Source organism: Zasmidium cellare, assembly GCF_010093935.1.
Source record: "Zasmidium cellare ATCC 36951 unplaced genomic scaffold M409scaffold_8, whole genome shotgun sequence".
In the NCBI taxonomy this organism is placed as follows: domain Eukaryota; kingdom Fungi; phylum Ascomycota; class Dothideomycetes; order Mycosphaerellales; family Mycosphaerellaceae; genus Zasmidium; species Zasmidium cellare.
Window position 1 is genome coordinate 239,091 of NW_022986952.1, and position 23,293 is coordinate 262,383.

The window sequence follows — 23,293 nt, forward strand, 5'->3', positions numbered from 1 at the left end:
TGGCTCCCGGCGAGGCAGGAACGCGTTGCAGCTTCATGTGATTGTGGAAGGTGCAGGGAAGGAACGGAACCTGCTTCGTGTCAACGAACTTTTTGGGGTACTGATGATTCGTCTATCTAAAGATCGTGCATGTAGCATGGCGTCGTGAGCGCCATTGCTTTGCAAGATCGAGCCCGTGTGTGAGCTGCAGGAGAACATGGGGTGTAATGTTCTCGTTCATCGTGAAGTAGCTTGAAGTAGAAAGCACAAACCGCTAGCCATGTCCTTCGCCGGGTCCGTATGACCTTCATTTCAGCTGGAGCTCGCTCGTGTGAGCACTGGCCCGCTATGTGCAACCTCCACTCGTCCTAAACCTCTCCTCGAGCCATGACATCGTAAGTTGTAGTAGACACCTCTTACAAGTCGGCATCGTCCTCGTCGGGCAGTGGCATCTGAGCCGCGTCCGCCATCTCCTTCTGGTACTGCTCCATAGCGGCCTGGTCGACCTGGACCTCTGGTGGGGCAAGAGCTGGGGCAGCGACGAAGTCCTGAAACAAGTTAGCTGAGATGCCTGGCTGATAGATGGACGCCTACTTACAAGAGACTGGTTGCCGACCAGCTTGCGTGCGAGCCACAGGAATGGCTTCTCGAAGTTGTAGTTGGACTTGGCGGAGATGTCGTAGTACTGGAGGTTCTTCTTGCGGTGGAAGGTGATGGTCTTCGCCTTGACCTTGCGCTCCTTCACGTCGACCTTGTTGCCGGTAAGGACGATCGGGATGTTCTCGCAGACACGGACGAGGTCACGGTGCCAGTTGGGGACGTTCTTGTACGTGATGCGGGAAGTGACGTCGAACATGATGATACCGCACTGGCCGTTGATGTAGTAGCCGTCACGGAGACCACCGAACTTCTCCTGCCCCGCGGTATCCCAGACATCGAACTGGATCTGGCCGAGGTTCTACATATCCATTAGTGCCCGTCTCATTCAACTTGTTCTCTGCTTTTGCTTACGGTGGTGAAGCCGAGAGGGTGAACCTCGACACCGAGCGTGGCGATGTACTTCTTCTCGAACTCTCCAGTCAGATGGCGCTTGACGAAGGTGGTCTGGATGATAAGGTTGTGTCAGCTGTAAATCCCAAAACATCTCTACACTCAGATCGATGCCTGATTGTCACTTACCTTGCCAGTGCCGCCATCACCGCAAAGAACGAGCTTGAAAGTGGGAGTCTGCTGAGCTTCCGCCATGTTGATGATGTCGCGTGGTGTGTGGGTGTGGTCAGTCTGTCGAGCTCGTGCTGCAAAGGATCCGAGTGTCGCGGATGTGTTTGGTGCGCTCGAAGTCGGGTGGGGGTAGGTTGTTGGTGGTGGATGTGAGTGTGTGTTTTGTGAGAGTACGTCGGTTGATGTCAAACAGCGGAATCAAAAAACGAGTTGCGGCAGTGGTCCGTGCACAGACGTTGGGTTGCTTTGGCGACGCACGTGACGCCTTCCCCTCGTCACAATCTTCACGAGTTCATGCTTCCTTCTTCAGCAGCGATAAGTGAAGATTTCCATCAACGACATCTTCTCACATGCTGCCACCGACGATGACGACTACTGATGGCACAAGTGGTGGAATCTGGCGACGTTTACCCCAGGACAGATGAAACAGCTTGAATTTGCTTCGAAAGAAGTGACGGAGATGGGACGTCCACTGCTACCATACAGTACTTTCAGCGCTATCGTCACATCAATTGAGTGATCTTGATTGACCAGTGCCGCCTTGAGCGCCCTTATAGATGGATGGCGCCTCCCATAGGTACCGCCTTCGACAACCCTCTGGTTCATGGAAAGGTTTAAAAGCAGATCCAGGAGCATTGAGCTAACTTTCCCTCATCTGTTCATTCTTGACCCAAGTACTGGGAACTGAACTGGAAGATGACAGAGCCTCCGGCAGCTGAGCGGCTCATGTGCGTCCAATTCATGCTCAACCGGGCGTTCTCTCTACGGTCCGCCAAACCACTTGTGGGCAGGCTGCTAGTATGCGTTCTGGCGAGGATGGAGACCATGGAAGCATTGAATTACACTCTAAGAAGCGAAAATTCCATCCTGCTTTGGGAGTCCACTATCGGTCGTCCCATGAATCGCGCATTGTGCAGCCTGGCGGACTGCGGCCCTCGGCAAAATGGACGCATCTGTTCTGTGGCGTGTCGTTGGGTTCTCGGGGCTGTACGGCATGACCTTTCACCGGATTATCAGCTACACCAAACCGTCAGCTGTCAAACAGGTGATCGCGCCGATGATGAATCTCATCTGCAAGATGAAAGCTGTATGACCTGACTTGGAGCGCAAAGAGGGCGAAAAGCAGCGGTCTGGATGGGCTATGTGAGAAGTTTATGGTCCTGTTCTAAATCTGAAGTTTGAGGTAAGATTATACAGATGAGCTCGCTTTCGCTTCTCACGGTTGATTTCTTGAAATCGCCTGACGGAAAGATTCACATCAGGTGGTTTGCAGTCAGATCGACCAGGCAATAAGCGGGTCTCTCGACAGCTCTGAGCACTTCCATGGCATCCGTATCGCTTCTCAAACGCCATCGTTGCAGCCGGCGCTCAAGTGATTCAACGCTGTGGTGGCCACGTTTTTGAGGAAGCGATCCCACGCCACCTAGCAAGGTTTTCTGGCGAGACGGGGCGAGCCGACCGTCTACAGTAGTTCTAGTCTCTTGCGGAGGATCAGCGACAGGCAATTCGCAACTCTGTCGTTGTTTTTGAGAACCAACAAGACGGCAGAGGGAAGGCAGCGAGCGCCAGTGGCAAAGAGCGTTCTTCCATGCACCGATATCACATTCAAGGAAGACGCGGAAAGTATAATCAAAAGTTATCAGCAAGCTGATGTGTGTATACGGCTGGAATGTGGTCTGGCCCATCCTGAGAGATCCGGGGTGTGGGCTGCATGTGGTCCGTGGCTTTGGTATCTCCCACTCCACTCGCTCCGCAGTCTCCAACAACCGCACCCATTCTCTCCAGCTACCGACCCCCTGTGCTGCACCTACCTTTCCGATCCTCAACACTTCACTGAGCCATCGATACCGTTTTGCCGCCACTACAAGTGTTGTCGTCGTCGCCGAATCGAGCACTGGAGCTGCCGCCGCATATGCACGCCTATTGAAACTAGCTGCTGGACCTGAACGAGAGGTTACCGCGCCTCCGGAGCAGGGCACACCACCGATCTTCTCACTACCCTTCCTCATGGCACATCACTCCGTCTCTCGAACAGCCCAGTGACACCAATGACATCGCCCTCGTCTGGCGTGCGACATTCGCTACCCTGCAGACGTCGGCCTGCTCGCCAGACTCCAAGGGTAGGCCGTGCAAGCCCGGGAGCCTGACCGGACGACTGCATGTTCGACGAACATTCACCATCTCGCCATTCGCGGCTTGAATCAGAGGGCATTGCACGTCCTACCTCGTCCGGCCAGGACTGTGCATGACCATGCGAATCCCGATCAGAGTCCAGCTCGGCAGCTTGATACTTCTTGCTTCACTAATTGGACTTGCCGTCATCTCAATCGCAGTATGGATTACCACACACAACTTCGTCCTCCGATTACGGGCCGAGCGCCTTGCCCAGACAGCGTCCCTCAAAGCCGCCCAGCTGGCTTCCAACCTCGATGTCATGCAGACGAGTGCTGGTTTTGTCAGCTCAAGAGTTTTGATTCAGAATGCATTGAAACGGTACAACGATGTTGGTAACAACACATCCGAGAACTGGGCCAATTCGTTAGCAGACTTGCAAGCTGCCATAGGAGGCGAGAGTTCCCAAGGACAATCACTCTTGCTGCAGGCTAGAGTGTACGGAAAGAATGCTACAGGTGTCGGTGGTCCTTATGGATTGCTCAATGCCACGGCACAGAATATCATGGGGGAGATCCCACTTCCGTACCAATACCCAAACGGATCACAAGTCACGCTCGGCGATGACGAGCTCGGCTATCCAACCCAACTGTACCCCAATCTGACTTATTCGGTCGCTCCCAACGATGTGGGAGTTTCCGTCCCCGAAGCTTCCTACGGCAATGTTGTTTTGCAACCTGGATCACCTAGCACAACCTTCACGCTGGTCCTAGGACCCTGGCCTGTCAATGACACCTTTTCCATGGTTTCGCTGACAATGCCGATCGTGAATAACACAAACACTACGGACCTGTTGGGCTGGCTGACAGTGGCCATGGACGCCAGGTTGATCTCGGCGGTGATAGACTCTCGCGAGGGACTCGGCAATACTGGAGAGACCTTGATCTTGGGGCCGGCCAATTCATCCAACGTTTTCGCGAGCAGTGTGATGGAGAATGCAGAACACGATCAGCAGCAAGATCTTCAAGTTCGGTACATCGTTCCTCTCAACGATACGTATCACTCGCGCCATCCAAACCATGTGCAAGGTACACCCAATGCAGCTTTCAACTCTACCGAATACCCTGTCATCAACAAGGCCCTGGAAGCCGCCGCTCGCAACGCATCCGATAACTCTGGAGGGACAGTGAAGGCCAAAAACGAAGCCAAAGTTCCAGTCTCCGTTGGCTACGCCCTGGCTGATACTTCCATCGTCAACTGGGTCGTTATTGTCGAGCTGTCACGGAAAGAGGTGTGGCAGCCCATCAATCAGCTCAGGGACGTGATTCTGGCCTGTGTTTTTGCAACAGCAGGACTCATGGCGGTCATTGCGTACCCTTTGGCGCATTTTGCCAGCTTACCTATCGTGAGGTTGCGGCAGGCCACTATACGGTCCGTCGAGCCCCCGGGGTCACAGAGTCGCTCAAGCTTTGGCTCCATGATGGCGCCGACAAATGACGGCCCAAACGAAGAAGAGACTGTTGTGATGGCTAGAAAGGAAGGTATCACCTTCGCTCATTCCATCACGCGATGGAAACAGAAACGTCAGGAAAGCTACAACGCGCGGCGCGAGGAGAGAAGAAAGCGAGCATTCCGCATTCCTGCAAAGGTCAAGGAACGAAAGTATTGGATTCGTGACGAGTTGTCGGAGCTGACGTCTACATTCAATGAGATGTCAGACGAACTCATGATGCAGTATTCGAAGCTTGAGGATCGCGTACAACAACGAACGGCAGAACTAGAACAGAGCAAGAAGGCCGCAGAAGCCGCAAACGAGAGCAAAACGCTCTTTATTGCCAACATTAGCCACGAGCTGAAGACGCCACTAAATGGGATTCTCGGCATGTGCGCAGTCTGCATGCAGGAGGACGATCCAATACGCCTGAAGCGCTCCTTGGGGATCATCTACAAGAGTGGAGACCTTTTGCTGAATCTTTTGACGGACCTGCTTACGTTCAGCAAGAATCAAGTCGGGCAATCTCTCAGTCTGGACGAGAGAGAGTTTCGACTACGCGATATCAGCTCGCAGACTCTTGCGATCTTCGACAAGCAGGCGAAAGAGAGCAACATAAAGCTGAAGGTGGATTTTGATGGTATCAACCAGTTTGGCAACGAAGATTCAAAGCCCGAGCGCAATGAGCAAGGCCCTCCAGGCACTGGGCGAATCCGAGACATGGTGTTGTGGGGCGACGTTCATCGCATACTTCAGGTTGTCATCAATTTGGTGTCAAATGCTCTCAAGTTCACCCCGGCCGATGGGTCTGTTGTTCTGACTATTCGATGTTTGCCAGAAATTCCCGATCTCGGCAGCCGCAAGTCATCATTCAACTCGAGGCAATCAAGACAGCGCTCATCACGGCATAGAGCGTCCGACGGGATGTCGACGATTTCGAAGATACATACGGCCAACGCAATCAACGCAAAAGACAAGCCGCACGCTCTGGCATGCGTGTCAGCAAGTGAACGAGCATCGTCGCCACCTCCCGGCCGTTATGTGTATTTCGAGTTCGAAGTGGCAGACACTGGGCCTGGCATCCCAGACACTTTGTTGGACAAGATCTTTGAACCCTTCGTCCAGGGCGATCTCAGCTTGAGCAAGAAATTTGGCGGAACCGGCCTCGGGCTCAGTATCTGCTCGCAGCTTGCAAACCTCATGCGTGGGACAATGAGAGTCCAAAGCACGCTCGGATTGGGAAGCAGGTTCACCATGAAGATTCCCCTGAGACATACTCAGACTCGATCAGACAGTTCGGCCAGCTCTGCCGTGGATCGCATGGACAGTATCAGTCGAACATCTTCGATAGACGATATCGAAGGGTTGCTTGGACATGCTCCCCCTGAATACGACGAAAAAGCTTCGACACCTCCAGAACTACATCAACCTCCACGACAAGCAGTCAACGGCAGCATGGGGAGTGACTCACAACCACGTCTTGTAGGTCTGAGCCAACCATTCTTTGCTGCCAGTCAGCCTATGGAATCGCCTGGATCTCAGCCCGCCGCCATGCAACAGATAGCTTCTCAAGCAACACGTGGCGCGCGGATCCGTGTCTTGGTAGCCGAGGACAACAAGGTGAACCAAGAAGTCGTTCTTCGGATGCTCAAACTTGAGGACATATACGATGTCACAATCGCTAAGGACGGCCAAGAAGCTCTTGACCTTGTGAAGGAGTCGATGCGTGGTGACGACCCTCATCCTTTCAACCTCATCTTCATGGACGTGCAGATGCCAAACGTCGACGGGCTTCAAAGTACGAAGCTGATCCGAGAAATCGGTTATCAAGCGCCAATCGTCGCCCTGACGGCCTTCGCTGAAGAGAGCAATGTGAAGGATTGTCTTGATTCCGGCATGAACTACTTCTTGTCGAAGCCGATCCGCCGGCCGCAGTTGAAGAAGGTGCTGAAAGAATACTGTGCGCCTATACCGGAAGAGACCGAAGACGCGACGCCGCCCGAGGAACGCAGAGGCAGCGGTACGAACACGACGATAGTATTGAATGCTCAGCCAGCTGGTACCACTGCAGGTCCTCAGTTATCAACGACCTCCTTCGAGAACTCGGCCCGTTCTTCGAAGCCCCCTTCCACGAACGGGGATCACAGGCCGGTCTCTCCTCGATGTGTAGCATGACGAGCATGCTTATGGTGTTTCGGTTGGGTTTGATATCTTTCTGATTTCGGGGAAGCAGTCATCAGTACTGCAAAAAGTGCCTGTACGACATAGTTGTCATGGGGCCCAGGCCGGGTTAGGGAAAAGTCTTTTTGAGCGAGGTGTTTGGGCGTTTAAGGAATCCCTCCTGTTCACAGTTGAGGTGGAATGCATCGATGATATGAGCTACGAATGGGGGTATGATGAGACTAGTTTAGTTATTCGACAGTGTATAGACAGAGGAAAGGAACGGAGGCACCAGATGTGCCAAAAGAACACTCCCGCAAAAACTGTGCCATATTTCTTGACCTCGGCTCCTCCCAATGCCAAGAACGTCCTCTTCAACGACATGTCTCCCTTCACGTCTCAACAGCATTCAAAACACTGCTATGCTTCCCCAGCATGACTTCTCACAAGCCAGTACTCGCCAGCGAACCCCATCAAAGAACCCATTGGCGGCCCCATCAAACCCATCACGATACACTCATCAAAGTGGCATAGGGATCCAACGCCAACGCATACTTGCATAGCGAAGCCCAATCGGGACGTCAGCTTGGGAGGGTCGGATGGCCCGCCAAAAGCAACGACGTTATATGGAGACACGAAGGTGCAGGTACTAGTGTCTGGCTCTTGTCTGCTGCGTTGTGGGCGGTCGTCGGCTGCTGGTGAGCGAGACGATGCGGCCGGCTGGTGCTGTGCTTCTCTGACTTCTGCGGATGAGGGATACCCCATGGCTAAGTAGTCCGAGTTGTACCTTTTTGTCTTTGGGCTTCGATTGTGTGGCTTTTGTTGTTCTCTGCTGTTATTCGTCATATCCACAACTCACCTCACCTCACCTGATCGTACCACTCGCTGCGCGCTCTGACGGATTCTTGCTGGGAGGAGCTCAGGGCCGTGACTTGTCCCGGAAAGAGAAGAGTATACCGACTGGACACAAGACGGCGCAGAGGAGTCACGGAGGAAGGTGATATACCCCGAGGTCGATGGTCGGCCTCATGGCCACAGGACCGGTGGAGGTGGAAGCCAGCTGCGCCATCTGCGGAGCCCCGCCCTTCCCAGAATGTCCCCACGAAGGACAGAGATTAGAGCTGGCGCTGAACCAGGCCATGGAAAGATGGGAAGGGTATCAGAGGATACGGTGCGTCCCCAATCACCACCCCCAAGCTCAACGCGCCAGTTCTCGCTGATAGTATGGATGAACAGTGACTGGATCCTCAACCACGCCCGCAACCAAATCATCACAACCTTCCACGCGCTCCGCTCCATGCGCATGGAAGCCCACAGAAACTACCTCCAAACCCTCCCCTACTACACCCTCTACCACCGCTACAACGGGCGCCCACCCCTCCAACCCGCCCAGCTCCAACTAATCCACTCGCAAATCGAGCAAGCCAACACCATCCTCCAACAAGGCGTCGACCAAGACTGGCGCACCTCCTGTCTGCGCTACCCGGAAGTGCTGGATTACTATTTCGGGCTGGTGGAGTTTGGGTTGCCGAGTGATAAGGCGCCTGCGATTCGGGAGCCGCGGTTTGGGGCGCCGGCGAAGGAGGGCGCGAGGAAGGCCGTGAAGGAGAGGAGGGAGAGTGTGGATATGGGTGTTAAGGAGCAGGGGAGGAAGGCGAGGAGGAGGAGTAGGAGTCGAGGGGGTGGAGGGAGGACGCCGCCGTTACCGACGGTGCCTATGCCGGGGCATTATAGAAGGTCATGATACGGGTTCGACAGGGCGCTTATGAAGGCGTAGTTGGAGGCTAAGAGACATACGATGTGCGATGAGGGCATGCATGATCTACGACAGCATGACGAACGATCGATCAAGACGAAGATTCAGCGTTTCAGCGATCATAGACGGCGTTACTACATGAATGAGGGGGGGTTTGCGAGATTTGATAAGAAGCGCACAATTCAACGATATGGCATAGCGACTCTTTCTGCTTCACCTTTACATTCAACTCCGCACATATTTGCATCGAATGTACATAGAAGCAGTCGAAGGTATCTCTTCACACAAACCAAAAAGAATCAGATTTACGCAACCCATCAAAAAAGTTCCATTGAACAAACAAGCCTCCCACCCCGTCCTTCTTCAGACGTCCCTTCATCCCTCCATATCACCCAACGCCCTATCAAATAGCAAAACGATGCGTGTGCGTCCATTGCACTGTACGGGAGTCGAACCCGCTTCTGCCGCTTGGGAAGCGGCAATCATAACCGTTAGACCTGTGTCTCGATATCAGTCATATGGACATCTTGAAGGGTTCAACTCTGGACTGACCAACAGTGCTGGGCTTTGCTCATTGGATCCGGGCCCAGTATCGTTGGAAGTACATATAGGTTGGGGTGAAAGAGGGGACTTCGTTCCTTCCTCATTCGTCGACTTCTTCCTGCACGACGTTCAAGCGTCCGTTTTTGGGTCTCAGGGAGTTGGTGCTCTTCTGAGACTGGAGCCATCGATCGAGAGCTGTGGCGGTACTACACATCAACTCGTCAGTCTCTCCATTCTCGCCCACAAAGAAAAGTCTATAGCCGAGAACTCACCTCTCATCCGGCAAACTATCCTCAATAGCGCTCTCCAACGCGCCCCTCTCAAAGCCCCCCTTACTACTCGCACGGCTCGGGAACACAGACGGAAACTAAACGCACACAAAACACACCCAAACGTCAACTAACCATCCCATTCTCTCGATACAGACTCATAATCGAGTCGATCGTACTGCGGGTGTGGCGTACCTGCATCACCGGACTGACGTGCGCTTCGGCGCAATTGTCCTCCTCTCCACTGTATGTCGACACCCAATCTGAGTCCTCCTCGAATTCCGTCTCGCACATGCTGGGGATTTCGAGACGTTGGCCGGTCGTGGGCTTTTTGTGGTTGTTGTTGTTGTTATTGTTGGATGATGACACCCCTGTGGGGACGTACGTGGCGGGTCTGAGCGTGATGGCGGGGTGTTGGTGCTGGGGTTTAGTAGGTGACAACGGCTGCGAGAGATCAACCTGTGATCTGGCATGTTCCCGGGCGAGAGCGTAGAACTCACGGTGTTCGCCCTGGCTGCTGGGTTTGTCAGTGGTGGTTGGGCGTTCAGGGGCTTCGAGTTCGGAGTAGCCTTGCTGGGGGATCTTGTTGGTCTCGGCTGGTAGTGCGTGCCTTGAGCGCAAGGAAGGCAGAGCGGTGATACTCGTGGCTTCGGACGAGTTGGACGATTCGTTCGCGGAGGTCGGGAGCTCTGCAAGAGGTTTGTTCATTCCGTTCGCCGCAGCGATGCCGAACTTGGCGAGTTCTTCGGACGTGTACATCTCTGGGTGTTGGGCCATGTGGTTGTTGCCGATGTACGTCCAGAACCTGTTAGTCTTCCCCTTGATGCTGCTTCCCCCGTTCTGCTGCTGATGCTGTGCTATTAGGTCAGCAAGCGACTTTTGTGTTCCACTTGAAGATTGCGAGAGCTTAGTGTCATGCCAGGAGTCTTCGCTGTTGTTGGTGAAAGAGGTCGAGATCGGGTGGCCGTTGAGAGATATCGAGTCGCCATCGCCAGACCTCAGACGATGCAGTGGGTTTCGCAGTTGCTGCTCAGAGCTCGTTCGAGTTGGCCGTCTTGGATTCTGAGCCGCTTGCTCTCCTAGCAAGACTCTCGGGAATCCACTGATTGGAAAGCCATTCGGCTCAAGGCCGTCGTGCGGCGACAAGAAGAGGTTGATTGATGTAGCCTTGCTCTCGTTTCGCAGAGGGATGCTGAGATTTGGCAGTCCAAAGATGGCGTTTTGCATCATGCCACGGATGACATTCTTGGTGAGTGTGATCCTGAAAGCAACATCCTCCTGATCTTGATCGGGCTTGAGCAGGAAGAAGGGCTCGAAGTCATCGCTGCGTTGGTCTTCCAGGACCTTGCCGAGAGCACACATCTCCATGCTGCCATCCTCGAACCGACAGGTGATGACTCCAGTGCATATCTGTTCGCTTTTCTCTGCAGTGGCCTTGGATTGCAGATCCAAGTAGAAGCTTGAAGCAACCAGTCGATGTGCGACATTCCGGAGAGCAGCCTGTCGATGGGCCGTCTGAAGACGCTTCCGGACATTGACTTGCAGGGACATCATGTCAGACTTGCTGTCTGCCGTTGGTGGCTCACGGTCCAAGTCGGGGTTGAAGCGGATGAATCTCCTTCCTCTTGCTTCTGACCGCTCCCTCACAGCATAGTTGCGGAAAGCTGCCCATGCGAGCTCAGCCTCCAGGACATCGTCGGTTCTGCGTGTCCTCCAGCGTGAGGCACCCTTCTTCGAATTCGGACCTCCTATCTCTGGGCCAGTCTGGGACGGCTGCCTCTCTGACAGCTTCTGGAGCACCGTGATTCTGTTCTGACCAGTCCCTAGCGAGAGGAACATGTCCGGCTCGGAGACGTCAGGCCAGATCAATCTACGTTCTCGATCTGCTATGAAAGCTGGGTTGGCACTGCGGATTCCACCATCGAGATAAGTCTTTCCATGAAATACGAACGGCCTGAAGTATGCTGGAGTCGCCAGAGTTGCGGCGATGGCTTCATGCGTCTTCAACTCCATGTTGGGATCATGCGGTCGTTCGAACGAGTATGCTGGGAAGAGGTCCTCAGGTCTCCGATAGCTGGCTAGCAGGATCGTCTCCTGGCCAGTGGCACTCGTGGTCGTCATTGCAACACGAGCACCACTACGACGCTTGTCGCTTGGTCCGAAGAGATCGTCATCATCGGTGAAGGCGGTCTTGAGAGCACCATACAATGGCTTGGTCTTGTACTTTGGTCCGCTTCCAAAGACTTGAGCGATCTGGCTGATGAACGGTATGCCCTTGATTCGAGGGGTGAAAGCGTGCTCGGCGATTGCAGCGAACATGTCAATGCATGAGTCGACGGTCCGGTCTTTCATCGAAAGAGCAACAGCGATCAAGCCACCGGTTCCAGTTCCGACGATCAAGTCGAAGAACGATTGTACAGGAAGATGGCTTCCAAGCGCCTGTTCGATCGCTCGCAATACCTCAAGCTGGACAACGCCACGAATACCGCCGCCATCCAGAGACAGAATGCGCACACCGGCGCCGGGTGGTTTGAACTTGATGATGGTTGGCTTTGCCCATCTTGTCGATTCGATGTGTAGAGGGCAACATGGAACGACCACGTTCGACTTCGTTTGCTTTCCGTACGCCTTGATGCAGGCTGTGCATAAGACATGGCCACAAGGCAGTGGATGCTCTGGTACATCCATCAAGCAGCAGAAACACGTCGCGTGGCTGCAAATCGATGAGGCTGGTCCAACTGCTTCAAAGAACTGGTTGAGATATTCTCCATGTAGATCCAAAGCTATTCGCTCCTCTGGCACTGCCGGCACGTCTGCGCTGTGTGAGACTTGTTCCAATTCGTACTGGAAGTCTCGCTGTATGCTCCCTATGGCCGCTCGTAATTGGGACTTCCACTGTGGCAAGAAGGCTGCGTCGAAGGCTGCTTGGTAGTCTCCGGCAGCGATGATTCCCTTCTCGTCTTGATGGCCTTTCGGCTGATGACGGGCCTTGACCAGCATACACTGCCGAGTGCCATCTGGACTGATGTACGAGCAAGGATAGTGCATCTCGAGGTACTCTCCCATAGCCCAGTCGAAGAACTTCTCATAGTTCGAGAACAACTCATCCACTCTTCCTTTCCTGAAGCGAGCACAATCGAGTAGAACGCACGACGCCAGCATCACGCTCAGCTTCTCGAAGATCCAGGCTATTCGGCCGTGCTGGTGATTCGGTTGCTGGGAGCTGATGGTCGTGCAAAGTTGTAGTATGTGCCCGCCAAAATCGTTTGGGATGGGGTTACGCAGGAGAGATATTCTCATGAAATTAAAAGGGATGTCCAGATACTGTGTGAAGTGGTCGAAACCACTCTGTAGGTAGACGTTCAGTTCGTCGGCGTTGGTTAACATTCGTGCTCGTCGTTTATTTCGAAATGACTCCTCGCAGTTGCTTTTGATGATTTGCTGTAGCTTGCCAATCTGGTCGTTGATGGTGGTATATCGTGGTTTGCTGGGGATTCGCACGACTTTGAAGGAGCTGTAGTATCGCAGAATCAGATCTTCCACTGAGTATATGTGCTTGCCTAGGCTGCGCCAGTACTCTGCAAGCTCTCTGAAACGAGGCACGCCTTCAACATAGTCAAGCGCTCCTTTTACGGATGATAGTAAGCTCTGAGTTGCGAAGTTGACATCCCATTCTTTATCCTCAACACCAGGGTCGGTGCCATTGAGTGCAACGATGCAATGGGGGAGAGCAGGCTGGTTTATGGACTTCTCCAACGAGCTCGCACCCCAGTCCAACAGTTTCGTCAACACGGCCGACTGGAAGGTCTTCGGGTTCCGTAAGACGAAGACGACGCAGTCTGAGAATGTGTAGAGCAGTCGTGGATACAGTGCTGTGACTGCGTACTCCCGCTGACGAGACTCCTCGCTGTTGGCCCACTCGATCGGACGGGAATAGATGTTGGCCGGCTTTACTATCTGGCCTTCCTTTGGATCCGAGTTGACTCGTTTCCGTGCACGAGCCCCTAGAGGTACTCGTTCGCCTCCCTCGAAGCCTTCGCAGTCCGCGTACAGAATCGGCAGCTGCTCTGCGTGGGTTGCTGGATCGGCGTAGAGATGTACATCACCGGAAGTGGGAAGAGTATCGTTGACCACACTCCCAACTACCGGGGAAGGGAACATAGCTCGATTCTCGGGATTCACACTCTGAGCGTCGTGGTTCACCAGCATCTTGATCAATGTCGACTTTCCGGCATTCGTGATCCCGATGAACGAGACAATCTGGGGATACCGATTGCCCATGCTCTCAATTGGCGAAATGCTGGACATGAGAGTCGCATACCGGCCATAGTCCTCGAAGACAGGTCGTCCAGCATGGTCCTTGGACACGCCGAACCACTTTGTCGTCTCATCTTCCTCATGACGTTTCTGGATTTCCTGGGGGTTCCTTGTCGGATGCAAGATTCCTTTCAGCCTTCGAACGACATGTGGGCTAGTCTTTTCATGTGGAACACCATCACGGCCTTTCTTCTTCGGTTTGTGAGGGCCTTGCCGACCCCAACAGTCACTGAGAGCGTCGTCAATATCGCCCTTCCCAAGAATTGCCTGTTCTTCAGCACTCACCTGCAGTATGAGCTGTCGCAGTCTACGCAATGCCAAATCGGTAATTCGGGACCAGCACAGCGATCATCTTCGCACTCCTCAGACGGATCATCCTCGCATGGAGAGCCTGAACCATCATCATCGCTCTCCTCAGGTTCTCTGTACTTAGTATCGGTAGTCATATTGCCAAGCCCCTCGGGCGGGCGCTGGCAAAGCTCGCTTCGACGTTCAGGGGCAGGCGTCTACGCGAGACATGGCGACGGAACCGGAAGATATGGCCACGAGAGATGATACAGTTGCAAACAAATGTAGGTAGCTAGTAGATACAGGCGTCGCAAATGAGGTGAGAGTCGCGTGCACGGGGCAGGAAAGTCTGGCAGGCATTTAATTGCCCAGACTCCTCGACGACCCCCCTTCTTCAATCTGTTTCAGCTGGGCCTTCGTCGAATCGCGTCCGAGAATAACATGGCGCCGGGTATGCCCTGGCCCGCCTCCACAAGGCTGTCGACTTTGGCGCTTGTTTTCGCTCGCGTCCAGTCGATGTTCGTCTCCAACTCGTACTTCGTTTGTTCTGCCATCGACGGCCATGATGGCCGACTGAGTCCGACGAGGTACGCGACAAGATTTGCCATTCAGAAAGCAACAGAACCGTTTCTACAACGATCAACCCAGAAGGATGAGCCGCGGGGAGGTGCATTAGCGCAGAAACATGGTTCGGCAAGGATGATGGCTTCGTTCGCCATTAATTGTGCCAGATCACCGCCTACCATTCTCTTCCTATTTTCGAAAACAACATCAGACAAACGGACACCAGTGCAAACAACTTTGAGCACGGGATGGTCCTGGAACTGGCGGTTGCGTGCGGCTGATCATGCACGTCGATATCAGCTCCTGCTGGTTCGGTAATGCGTCTTTATGGAGATGAGATGGGTGCTATGTTTGCCTTGCCAACACATGCTGGCAGTCTCGGTAGCTCGATCGATTCACGATGGTACTTTGACACTGCCTGCTCGCGGTTGGCTTGAAAGACACAAAAGCAGTACTCGTTTCCACCAAGCGATGTCCTTGACGGATGGCTGCTTTAGACCTGGTACCAGAAGCAACAGAAAAGCGTCGTGGATGCGGTCATCGGGAATACATGCAGCGCAATGGTGTGACATTGTTGCCCTCCCAGGCAAATGCCGTGCGCAGGTGGTCCACGTGCTCGAGCGCCTCGTGCTACACATGTATGGTGAAAATTGCAGACGGGCGCTGCAGAAGGGCGCTGCAGAAGGGCGACATGCAAAGCCATCCGTTAGCTTGCATGAGAAGACCACCACTCATCACGAGCATCGCCCACACCATCGGCAGAGCTAGATTCAGCTGAATGGCATTTGCCTTCGTTATCTTCAAAAGTATTTACACAAGAAACGAGCCTAGCAAAGGCGTCGACTTCCAATCCCCTTGGCAGTGCCTTTGTCCTGGCATCACTTCCTCTTTTGGTTCTTCCAGCCTCCAATACTCCCCCGCTATGCATAAAAGAATCAGGGCGCCGCCGCCTGTCGTGTTTCAAAATCTTTCGCTTTTCGTCGAGGATGACTCGGACTTGACGCTGGCCTCGTCTGATTTCGTGCTCTCGGCCTTTTCGGTATTGGCCTTGGCTTTTTGCTTGCCTTTGGACCTCTTCTCTTGCACGTACTTTATCGACCTCGTCAATCCCGATGTGAAGACACCCTTGACGGTCTGCATCGTGGCCGGCCAGCTAACGGTACCTTGAACGCACTTGGCCATAACCTCGGGCAAGTCATCCTGTTGGGCGATTCTCCTTTCGAAATCACCCCCCTCTCGTCGTTTGAAGCCAGTTGGATCATCGTCTTTGGTCTCCTCCAAGATATCACTGAACGCGCTCCCAGGAATGCCGAACTTCTTCTTGTACTGGTAATAAAGTTTTTTGCGGAACTCTTTCGGTAACCGACGGACCATGTTGCCACGCTTGACAGGATCCATGTCTTGTGTCAAGGCAAGGCCATCTTGACCGCCTAGAACATCGTCCAGCTGTGTGATAGTACCCGTATGGCGGATGGCGTCTTCTTTCTCCCATCCAAGAGAACGTGGTGTACGCTCATCAGCGAAGTGAACGTTAGGCAAGTTGTCGATGAGTGGAACATAGAGTTGTCGGAAGCCTGGCAATTGTGCGCCAACAATGTTGGAAACTTTGTTGGGAGCCTCAGAAGCAATCAGCGAATGCATTCTGGGGTCCCCTAGGTAGGATAAGCTGGTAATTCGCTCGTAAAGCTGTCGTTCGTTGAATTTGTCTGGGAGCATCAAAAGCGCCGTGCGCAAGGCCGATATAAGGTTAACCTGGTTCGAAAGGCGGATCCTGGGGTCGTCTCGAAGGATCTTGACTGGTTTTTGCAAACGTCCGGCAAGGTACAGCGTGTCCCAGTCCGTCAAATCGCGAGCCAGAGTGTCAAGGTTGACGACACCATACTTGATCATGATTCCGTTCACTGTGATGTATGGATTGTAGTAGAGACCCGCACCCCAGCCGTCCTGCATCCACGAGACAGCAGCGGAGCTGTAGGGGAGATACTTCAAACCAGAGTAATGTTCTGGATGTTGCTGGAGGTTCAAGCTGTGCCAGTGCTCGGTGTGGCTCACGCCGAAGATGAAGTCTATGATCTTTGCGCCTCCTTTCTGCCATTCTTCCACTGCTTTTGGAGGATGTGGATGTGGACTGTAGTCGCTTGGTGAACTCGACGAAGATGACTTCTGCCCAAAGACTCCAGAGCCATAGGCAAATGCATATCGTATGGGCGCTCTGAACTGCCACAGAACTTGTCGCAGAGATTCTTTGAAATCCTCATTGATCTTGATGTGCTGGTTGTACCCGAAGAATCTGTGCGGCAGATCTGAGAATCGTTGAACGTTATAGTCGGCATTCTCTTCCCATCCAGGAGGCAGGCTTTGGTTCTCGCTGCCCATTGCAGTACTGTCGGCCACCGCAGAATCTGTCCATCCCGACTTCTTGTCATCAAGTGAAGCGGTCTTTTCTCTACGTTTCGCCTCTCCAGCCGATTGATCTGCCGACGTCGATTGCTGCGGTTTTGAAGGCGGCGGTCCTTGATCTGAGGATTGGGAGCTCTGCTCTAGTTGCTGTTCTCTGAGGAGCGGTGTTGCAGAGAGTGCTCGGGATTGGCGGGACTGTCGTAGAAAGGAGGGCCGATAGTTCCATGCTGCCTGGCCGAGGAGAAAGGAATGTGCACCGACGAGGGAGTGGAAGGCCGGCGACGACTACAAGACCGTCAACGAGATTGCTTCTCATGTTGGGGAATGGGTATATGAACCTACAGCCAGCTTATTAGGTAGCGACATGGTCATTCAAAGGGAGGGTTGCAAAGGGGTCAACGGAAAGATTGATTCAGCAAGAACGCCATGGCTGAAGTCTTCAGTAGTTAGGAGTCCAGTTCAGTTCATTGTTGGAGAGTAGCTGTGCTGGAAAGGAGTTGGGAATAAAATCCAACCAAAGGTTCATCGCTCGGGCTGATGCAAGCAACTGCAAGCTTCCCTCGTTGCTCACTGCCCGCTGAGAGCCGAGACCACGCAAACTCCGATCTGACGTCTGCTGTTTCTCTCGCACGTGACTGCGCCTCTTAGCGCGTCGCTGGCTTCCGCTTTCGAGCTAAATGTCAACAAACCCGCTTCACCCACGACAACACCATTTCCCGGCGCGTAGACAAGATGGACACCACGCACCAGGATATGCAGCCGTTCTCGGCACGACTGAGAACCTTTGAGACTGCACAACCAATTCGAAAGCGACAGGCCAGTGGCCAGGCGAAGAAGAAGGCCGGCAACACCGGCAAATGGCCGCACGAGAAACCCGAGCCTGTGTTGGTAGGCCACGACGGAGTATGCGATAGTATGTTCAATACTGACTGTGATACAGCTCGCTCGCGCGGGCTTCTTCTACCGACCCGACCAGGAATCGACCGACAATGTTACGTGCTTTATGTGCAACGTCCGACTGGACGGATGGGAGGAGACAGATGTGCCGATTCAAGAGCATCTCGCCCACACGCACGGCTGTCCCTGGGCAACGGCTGTCAGTGTCTTCAGAGGCGAGGACGAACCAGAGCCGGAAATGCGAGATCCGCTGGCTGAAGAGATGATCATCGCGCGAAAGACTACATTCGCGACCGGAGAAGGATGGCCACACGAAAGCAAGAAGGGATGGAAATGCAAGATCACGAAGATGGTAGAGGCTGGTTGGTGTTGGGATCCGTCCACTGAGGAGGGAGACGGTGTCGATGGAGTTACCTGTTTCTACTGTGGCCTCAGTCTGGATGGTTGGGAGCCAAAGGACGACCCTTTCACCGAACACAAGCGACGAGAGCCTGCGTGCAGATACTTTGAGCTGCTGGGCCAATTCCATGGTGTTGACGCTGCCAATGGCAAGATCAAGAAGAGCAAAAGCACAAGCAAGGGCGCAAGAGCCAGCACTGCTAGTAAGGCTAGCAGGATAAGCAGGACGAGCGCAATGAGTGCGATGAGCGAGGTGCCGAGCATGCCAGAAAGCTATGTTGATCCACTTGAAGACGTCGACGATAGCAACGTTACGACTGCAACCAACGCATCACATGCAACAGCAACTGGCGCCACGAAAGGCAAGAAGAAGAGCGCCAAGGCCAAAGCCCCAGCAAAGGGTACGAAGGGCAGGAAGAAGGCCACTGAAGAATCAATGGAAGACGTTCAGTACCCGGACCTGGACCAAGCGCATGTTCATCAAGATGTTGAGGAAGAAGAGCCTGTTGCAGCGAGCAAGAAGCCTAAGCGCGGCACTCGCGCATCGAAGCAAATCGACTCTTCGGTCATTGAGATTAGCCAAACCGAGATGGTCGCACCTAAGAAGCCGACAAGAACTAGAAAAGCCCAAAAAGAACCGGAACCTGAGTTCGAAGCTGAAGAGATCCAACAGACCGCAAATGCATCGGCAGCTGCTTGGGTTGAGATGCAACACGACTTCGAGGCAGACGACTTCGAACCAGGTGACCAGTCTACGCCCGATGCGGAGCCAACGAAGTCGAAACGTGGAGTCAAGAGATCGTCGGACGGATCGCAGAAGTATCCAGTCCTTGACTCGAGCGTGCTTCACGTTGATGTTGACCCAGAGCCCGCTCCAGAGCCAGCAGCCAAGCGCAAGAGAGGGCGACCAAAGAAAGAATCTACGTCGTCCGTAGACTCCAGGGCTGCTCCTGAAGTGGATCCAATAGAGCTGGACACGACCGAAGCCCAACAGAGCCAGATTCAAGAGGTAGAAGCACCAGCGAAGAAGGCCAAATCAAAGGCGAAGGGCAAGAAGGCCTCCACGACACGCTCGTCACGCTCATCCAAGGCCAAAGCAGATCGCGTCGACGCAGTAGAGGAGCCCGAGGATCTTGCTAAAGATGAGATGGAGATTGAGCAGGAGCTTGCTCGCATTGCCGCTGAGCAGGCCTCTCAACAAGCTGTTCAAGAAGAGCAACAGCAAGTGAACGAGTTCGAGCCTTCTCCCTTGTCCGGTCGAATCAGCAAAGACAGTGCAGAGCTTCAGAAGCTGCAGGACGAGGTGGAGGCAGACGATGACAAGGCGACTCAGGGACACATCTCTCCACCACGGCAGTCATGCCCCCAAGCTGAGATGACACCAAGTCCAAACGGCAGCGACAAAGAGAACCGAGATTCATCGCTTATCGAGCCGTCCGCTAAGCAAGCACAACCAGCTATCGTCCTAAGCCCGACCAGGACCATAAAGATACCCTTGGCAGCAAGCACTCCAAATCGCTCTTCAGGAAAGACGATGCTCAGCCCAAGCAAGCAAATATCTCACCTAACCTCATCGAAACCTTGGACTGCGATCGATCCGGACATCGCTCTTGTGCCAGCTCATGTGTCCGAAAACGGGGAGAATTTCGAGCCAGGTCAGCTCTCGGAGCTGCTTTTGGATGCTGCTGGAGACCTGAAGAGCCCGGAGAAGAAGATGACGGTGGAGGAGTGGATCCGATCTCGCGCTGAGAAGAGCGAGGAGGATCTGAGGAGACGATGTGAGCTGATGGTCAGCACTTTTGAAAAGGAGGGGATGAGAGCTTTGGAGAGTGTGCAAGGGATTCAGATTGTTGGGTAATGACTTTGCTTTGATGCGTGGCGTTCGGATGATGATACATGGGCTGGATAGCAGTGGGTCTTTCGTATTGCGTAGATCGTGAACAGAAGGTGTGGTTAGGCTACTTGATGGGATGAACATACAGCACATGCAACTTCACGCTCATTCCACATCCTCATCTTCCCAGCAGACCAATGTCCTTATTTCTACACTGGACCGGACAGGGCCATGATCCTTGCTACCAGTGAAGGCAGTATGAGGAGCCCTCCTAGCACGCCCATCAAGCTTAGAATCGAAGCACTTGATAAGTAACGCCTCGTCCGTACGCATGTCACTATAATAATACCATTTATGCTCGTCGTTCTTCGGAGCTTTCATATACCACGTTCCGAAAAATTTCACTTTCTCAATCACCTCGGGCGGATCCTCGAAGAGGTCGTCTTCCGGGACGGTTCGCGCATCGCACACGGCCAGAGCGTCGCGCGTGACGGGGTTTCGGATGGGCTGCCAGTAGTTGATCATGGCCCAGCGGTGTTTTTGGATTATGCCCATGGTCTCCTCATCGGGGAGCGTCTTGGAGATAAGGGCGTCTGGCGGTAAGGGCTGGCTGGCGAGGCGCTTGACGAAGAGAGGCGCGCCGTCATACGAGTAGTCGACGTGGGGGAATTGGATATGGCCATTTTGAGCGGCTGACATGTCGGTATCCGGGAGGTCGTTGTCGGCGGTGATGGCGTCCTTCCAAGTGACTTCGCGGACTTTGGTCGCGAGAATGTAGACTCTGCTGCAGCCGAGAGAGTCCTTGAGAAGGTCGGTGATGTGGTCGGCGTAGGTTGTGTTGATGAAGTCATCTGAGTCGAAGGTGCTGGCTGGGAAGGGAGAGGAGTCTTTGATGATCTGAAAGCCGTGTGTATCCAGAGTGAAGTCGTCTTCGTGGCCTCTGGTGTCGTGGACTTTGGCTGGTTGAGTGTTGAATGTTTGCCGCCTGAAGCCAGCCTGGCGAATGGAGAGTTGGATTTTTGTATCCTCAAAGGGATACATGTAGTTGATTGATGTTGTGACGGTCGCCATTGTGAACTGTGCTGTCGGTTGTTGTGAAGCTTTCGTTGAGGCTCGTGGAACAGGACGTTATATACTGTAGTCAGTAGGGAAACATTGTATAGAATCTGACAGCATTGCACGATAACCCTAACGCTATATGAAATCCTTGACGTGACTGGCGGAGCATGCCGCGAGTATCAGATCAACATTAGGATGGCCAGCCGGGGTTGAGGAGTCGGTCAGCTGCGAGGATCTGGTTAGCATTGCGAATGATATGTGCTGAACGGCAGCTGCCAGCCCTACGTGCATGGAAATCTGAATCAGCGTTCTGCTGTTCAAGTCTGGGTCTAGAGATTGTTGTGTGGTTAAGTCTTATTAGAGCTGCTGAGTACATGTGGTTGATTCAGATGGGAAGTTGCGGGAGACGGGACGTAAGGAGAATCACGAGTGCTGATAAATACGCATTTGCTGCGTAGCTGTAATACCAGCCGACGTCTTTCCTCTTCGAAGCACCAGCACTTTGCTCTTCAACGACCACACCTTGCAATAATGAGCGAACGAAAAGGCGCATACGGCGCAAAATCCGCCAGCGATACCTCCTTCCGCAAAACATGGGACCGCGAAGAATACGCCGCGAAGGCGGCCGAGCGCGACCAAAAGGCCAAAGACGAAGCCAAAGCAAGACATGAAGCCGCCGCGGCTGGCAAGAAGTACATCCGACGAGCTTCAACACCCGAAGATGCACGAGACACAGAGGCGCGAAAGGCTAGGCTCAACGTCGCGGAACAAGTGGGCAAGACCCAGCTCGTAGCAGCCGGTGCTGGACAAGGAAAGCGTGGCAAGAGTGCGGGTTTCTACTGCAATGCTTGCGATTTGACGTTCAAGGACAATCTGCAGTTCGTGGAGCATCTGAACAGCAGGCAGCATTTAGTTGCGACTGGCGAGAGTGGCGAGGTCAGGCGGGCGACGTTGGATGAGGTCAAGGAGCGGTTTGAGTATTTGAAGAGGAAGATGGAGGAGGAGAAGGCGAGGGAGGTGGTGGATTTGGGGACGAGGATACAGGTTGCGGCTGAGCAGGCGGAGAGGGAGAGGGAGGAGAAGCGGAGGAAGAGGAATGAGAAGAGGAGAAAGACGAAGGACGGGATGGGAGTTGAGGAGATCAAGGTCGAGAATGATGGGGTTATATGCTGAGGGCACAGAACACGGCTTCAGAAAGAACACATGGACTATTGCTTGAGTTAGCGAGGCGTTGGTGGTAAAAGTGCTACGCAAGTGTGTATTCAAGGTTTGGGGTGGAAAGAGAAAAGAGCAGGTGTATGAATGGAACCAGTCGAAACCACCTACGATTCCTGTACGATGTTCAGCCCGAATTCGCTGGTTCTTGACATTGATGAACACTTACCCTCCCCTCGACACTGTCGAACCTTCGTATGTAATGTAGAACTACCTGGTTTGCCTGAGTCTATGCAAGACGGTCCTAGAGCGGGCTGTCCCAGGACTTCAAGGCTTCACCGATCAATTTTGAAGCATCTCCAAAGATCCCAAGACGTCAAGCTGATGACTAGAATTCGAGATACTGGGGAACGCCTTGGCTAACATGACTTGGCTACTGACGTTCTATGCAGCAGTCGATGTGCCTGTTGTCCGTCACATCTGAAACGCCAGAAGTGAATTAAAGGCTCCCAAGTCTGATTGTAACAAAGCTCATGGGCAATGGTTAATCGCGACAAGCCTGACGTGTTCGTGACGAATACCGATAAAACAACCGTTTCACCGGCAAACTGAGAGCTACCGGGCCCATGGCAAGAGACTAGTGAGACCTACAACATTCACTTGCCGTCCATGTGAAGCATGTGACTGCCGTGACCCCACGTCACGCTAACTTTAAACCTTAAACCCTGGAAACGCGCCAGCGGCTCGCTTACTCCCGCTCATGTAAACAGACTGGACTGGCACTTGGTAGCAACATCAACAAACCTGCCACGCTCTTTCTCTGCCGCCCCTCATACACAAACTCACTA

The 23,293-nt window shown here is 53.5% G+C and overlaps 8 protein-coding genes and 1 non-coding gene across 9 annotated transcripts; 4 read left to right on the forward strand and 5 right to left on the reverse strand.

The window, feature by feature from the left end:
- Window positions 1–395: 395 nt before the first annotated feature.
- M409DRAFT_35993 (uncharacterized protein) lies at window positions 396–1,224 on the reverse strand (the record flags this gene model as incomplete). Its single annotated transcript, XM_033810485.1, has 4 exons — window positions 396–527; window positions 578–937; window positions 991–1,083; window positions 1,159–1,224. The coding sequence occupies 4 exons, from the start codon at window positions 1,222–1,224 to the stop codon at window positions 396–398; spliced, it is 651 nt and encodes a 216-aa protein (XP_033670908.1).
- A 2,227-nt stretch (window positions 1,225–3,451) lies between these two features.
- On the forward strand, window positions 3,452–6,979 carry M409DRAFT_64403 (uncharacterized protein; the record flags this gene model as incomplete). Its single annotated transcript, XM_033816061.1, has 1 exon — window positions 3,452–6,979. One exon carries the CDS (start codon window positions 3,452–3,454, stop codon window positions 6,977–6,979), a length of 3,528 nt encoding a protein of 1,175 aa, XP_033670909.1.
- Window positions 6,980–7,992: 1,013 nt separating this feature from the next.
- M409DRAFT_64404 (uncharacterized protein) lies at window positions 7,993–8,708 on the forward strand (the record flags this gene model as incomplete). Its single annotated transcript, XM_033816062.1, has 2 exons — window positions 7,993–8,135; window positions 8,201–8,708. 2 exons carry the CDS (start codon window positions 7,993–7,995, stop codon window positions 8,706–8,708), a joined length of 651 nt encoding a protein of 216 aa, XP_033670910.1.
- Window positions 8,709–9,154: 446 nt separating this feature from the next.
- Window positions 9,155–9,223, reverse strand: M409DRAFT_t21. Its single transcript has one exon. It is a non-coding gene; the product is annotated as a tRNA-Gly (tRNA).
- Window positions 9,224–9,363: 140 nt separating this feature from the next.
- Window positions 9,364–14,295, reverse strand: M409DRAFT_64405 (uncharacterized protein; the record flags this gene model as incomplete). The annotated part of the gene is made up of 4 exons (XM_033816063.1): window positions 9,364–9,469; window positions 9,536–9,630; window positions 9,728–14,078; window positions 14,135–14,295. 4 exons carry the CDS (start codon window positions 14,293–14,295, stop codon window positions 9,364–9,366), a joined length of 4,713 nt encoding a protein of 1,570 aa, XP_033670911.1.
- Window positions 14,296–15,661: 1,366 nt separating this feature from the next.
- On the reverse strand, window positions 15,662–17,467 carry M409DRAFT_19636 (uncharacterized protein; the record flags this gene model as incomplete). Its single annotated transcript, XM_033805027.1, has 2 exons — window positions 15,662–17,386; window positions 17,444–17,467. The coding sequence occupies 2 exons, from the start codon at window positions 17,465–17,467 to the stop codon at window positions 15,662–15,664; spliced, it is 1,749 nt and encodes a 582-aa protein (XP_033670912.1).
- Window positions 17,468–17,833: 366 nt separating this feature from the next.
- On the forward strand, window positions 17,834–20,255 carry M409DRAFT_51796 (uncharacterized protein; the record flags this gene model as incomplete). Its single annotated transcript, XM_033811907.1, has 2 exons — window positions 17,834–18,004; window positions 18,042–20,255. The coding sequence occupies 2 exons, from the start codon at window positions 17,834–17,836 to the stop codon at window positions 20,253–20,255; spliced, it is 2,385 nt and encodes a 794-aa protein (XP_033670913.1).
- Window positions 20,256–20,396: 141 nt separating this feature from the next.
- Window positions 20,397–21,272, reverse strand: M409DRAFT_64408 (uncharacterized protein; the record flags this gene model as incomplete). The annotated part of the gene is made up of 1 exon (XM_033816064.1): window positions 20,397–21,272. The coding sequence occupies one exon, from the start codon at window positions 21,270–21,272 to the stop codon at window positions 20,397–20,399; it is 876 nt and encodes a 291-aa protein (XP_033670914.1).
- Window positions 21,273–21,821: 549 nt separating this feature from the next.
- On the forward strand, window positions 21,822–22,463 carry M409DRAFT_19639 (uncharacterized protein; the record flags this gene model as incomplete). The annotated part of the gene is made up of 1 exon (XM_033805028.1): window positions 21,822–22,463. One exon carries the CDS (start codon window positions 21,822–21,824, stop codon window positions 22,461–22,463), a length of 642 nt encoding a protein of 213 aa, XP_033670915.1.
- Between the last annotated feature and the right edge of the window lie 830 nt (window positions 22,464–23,293).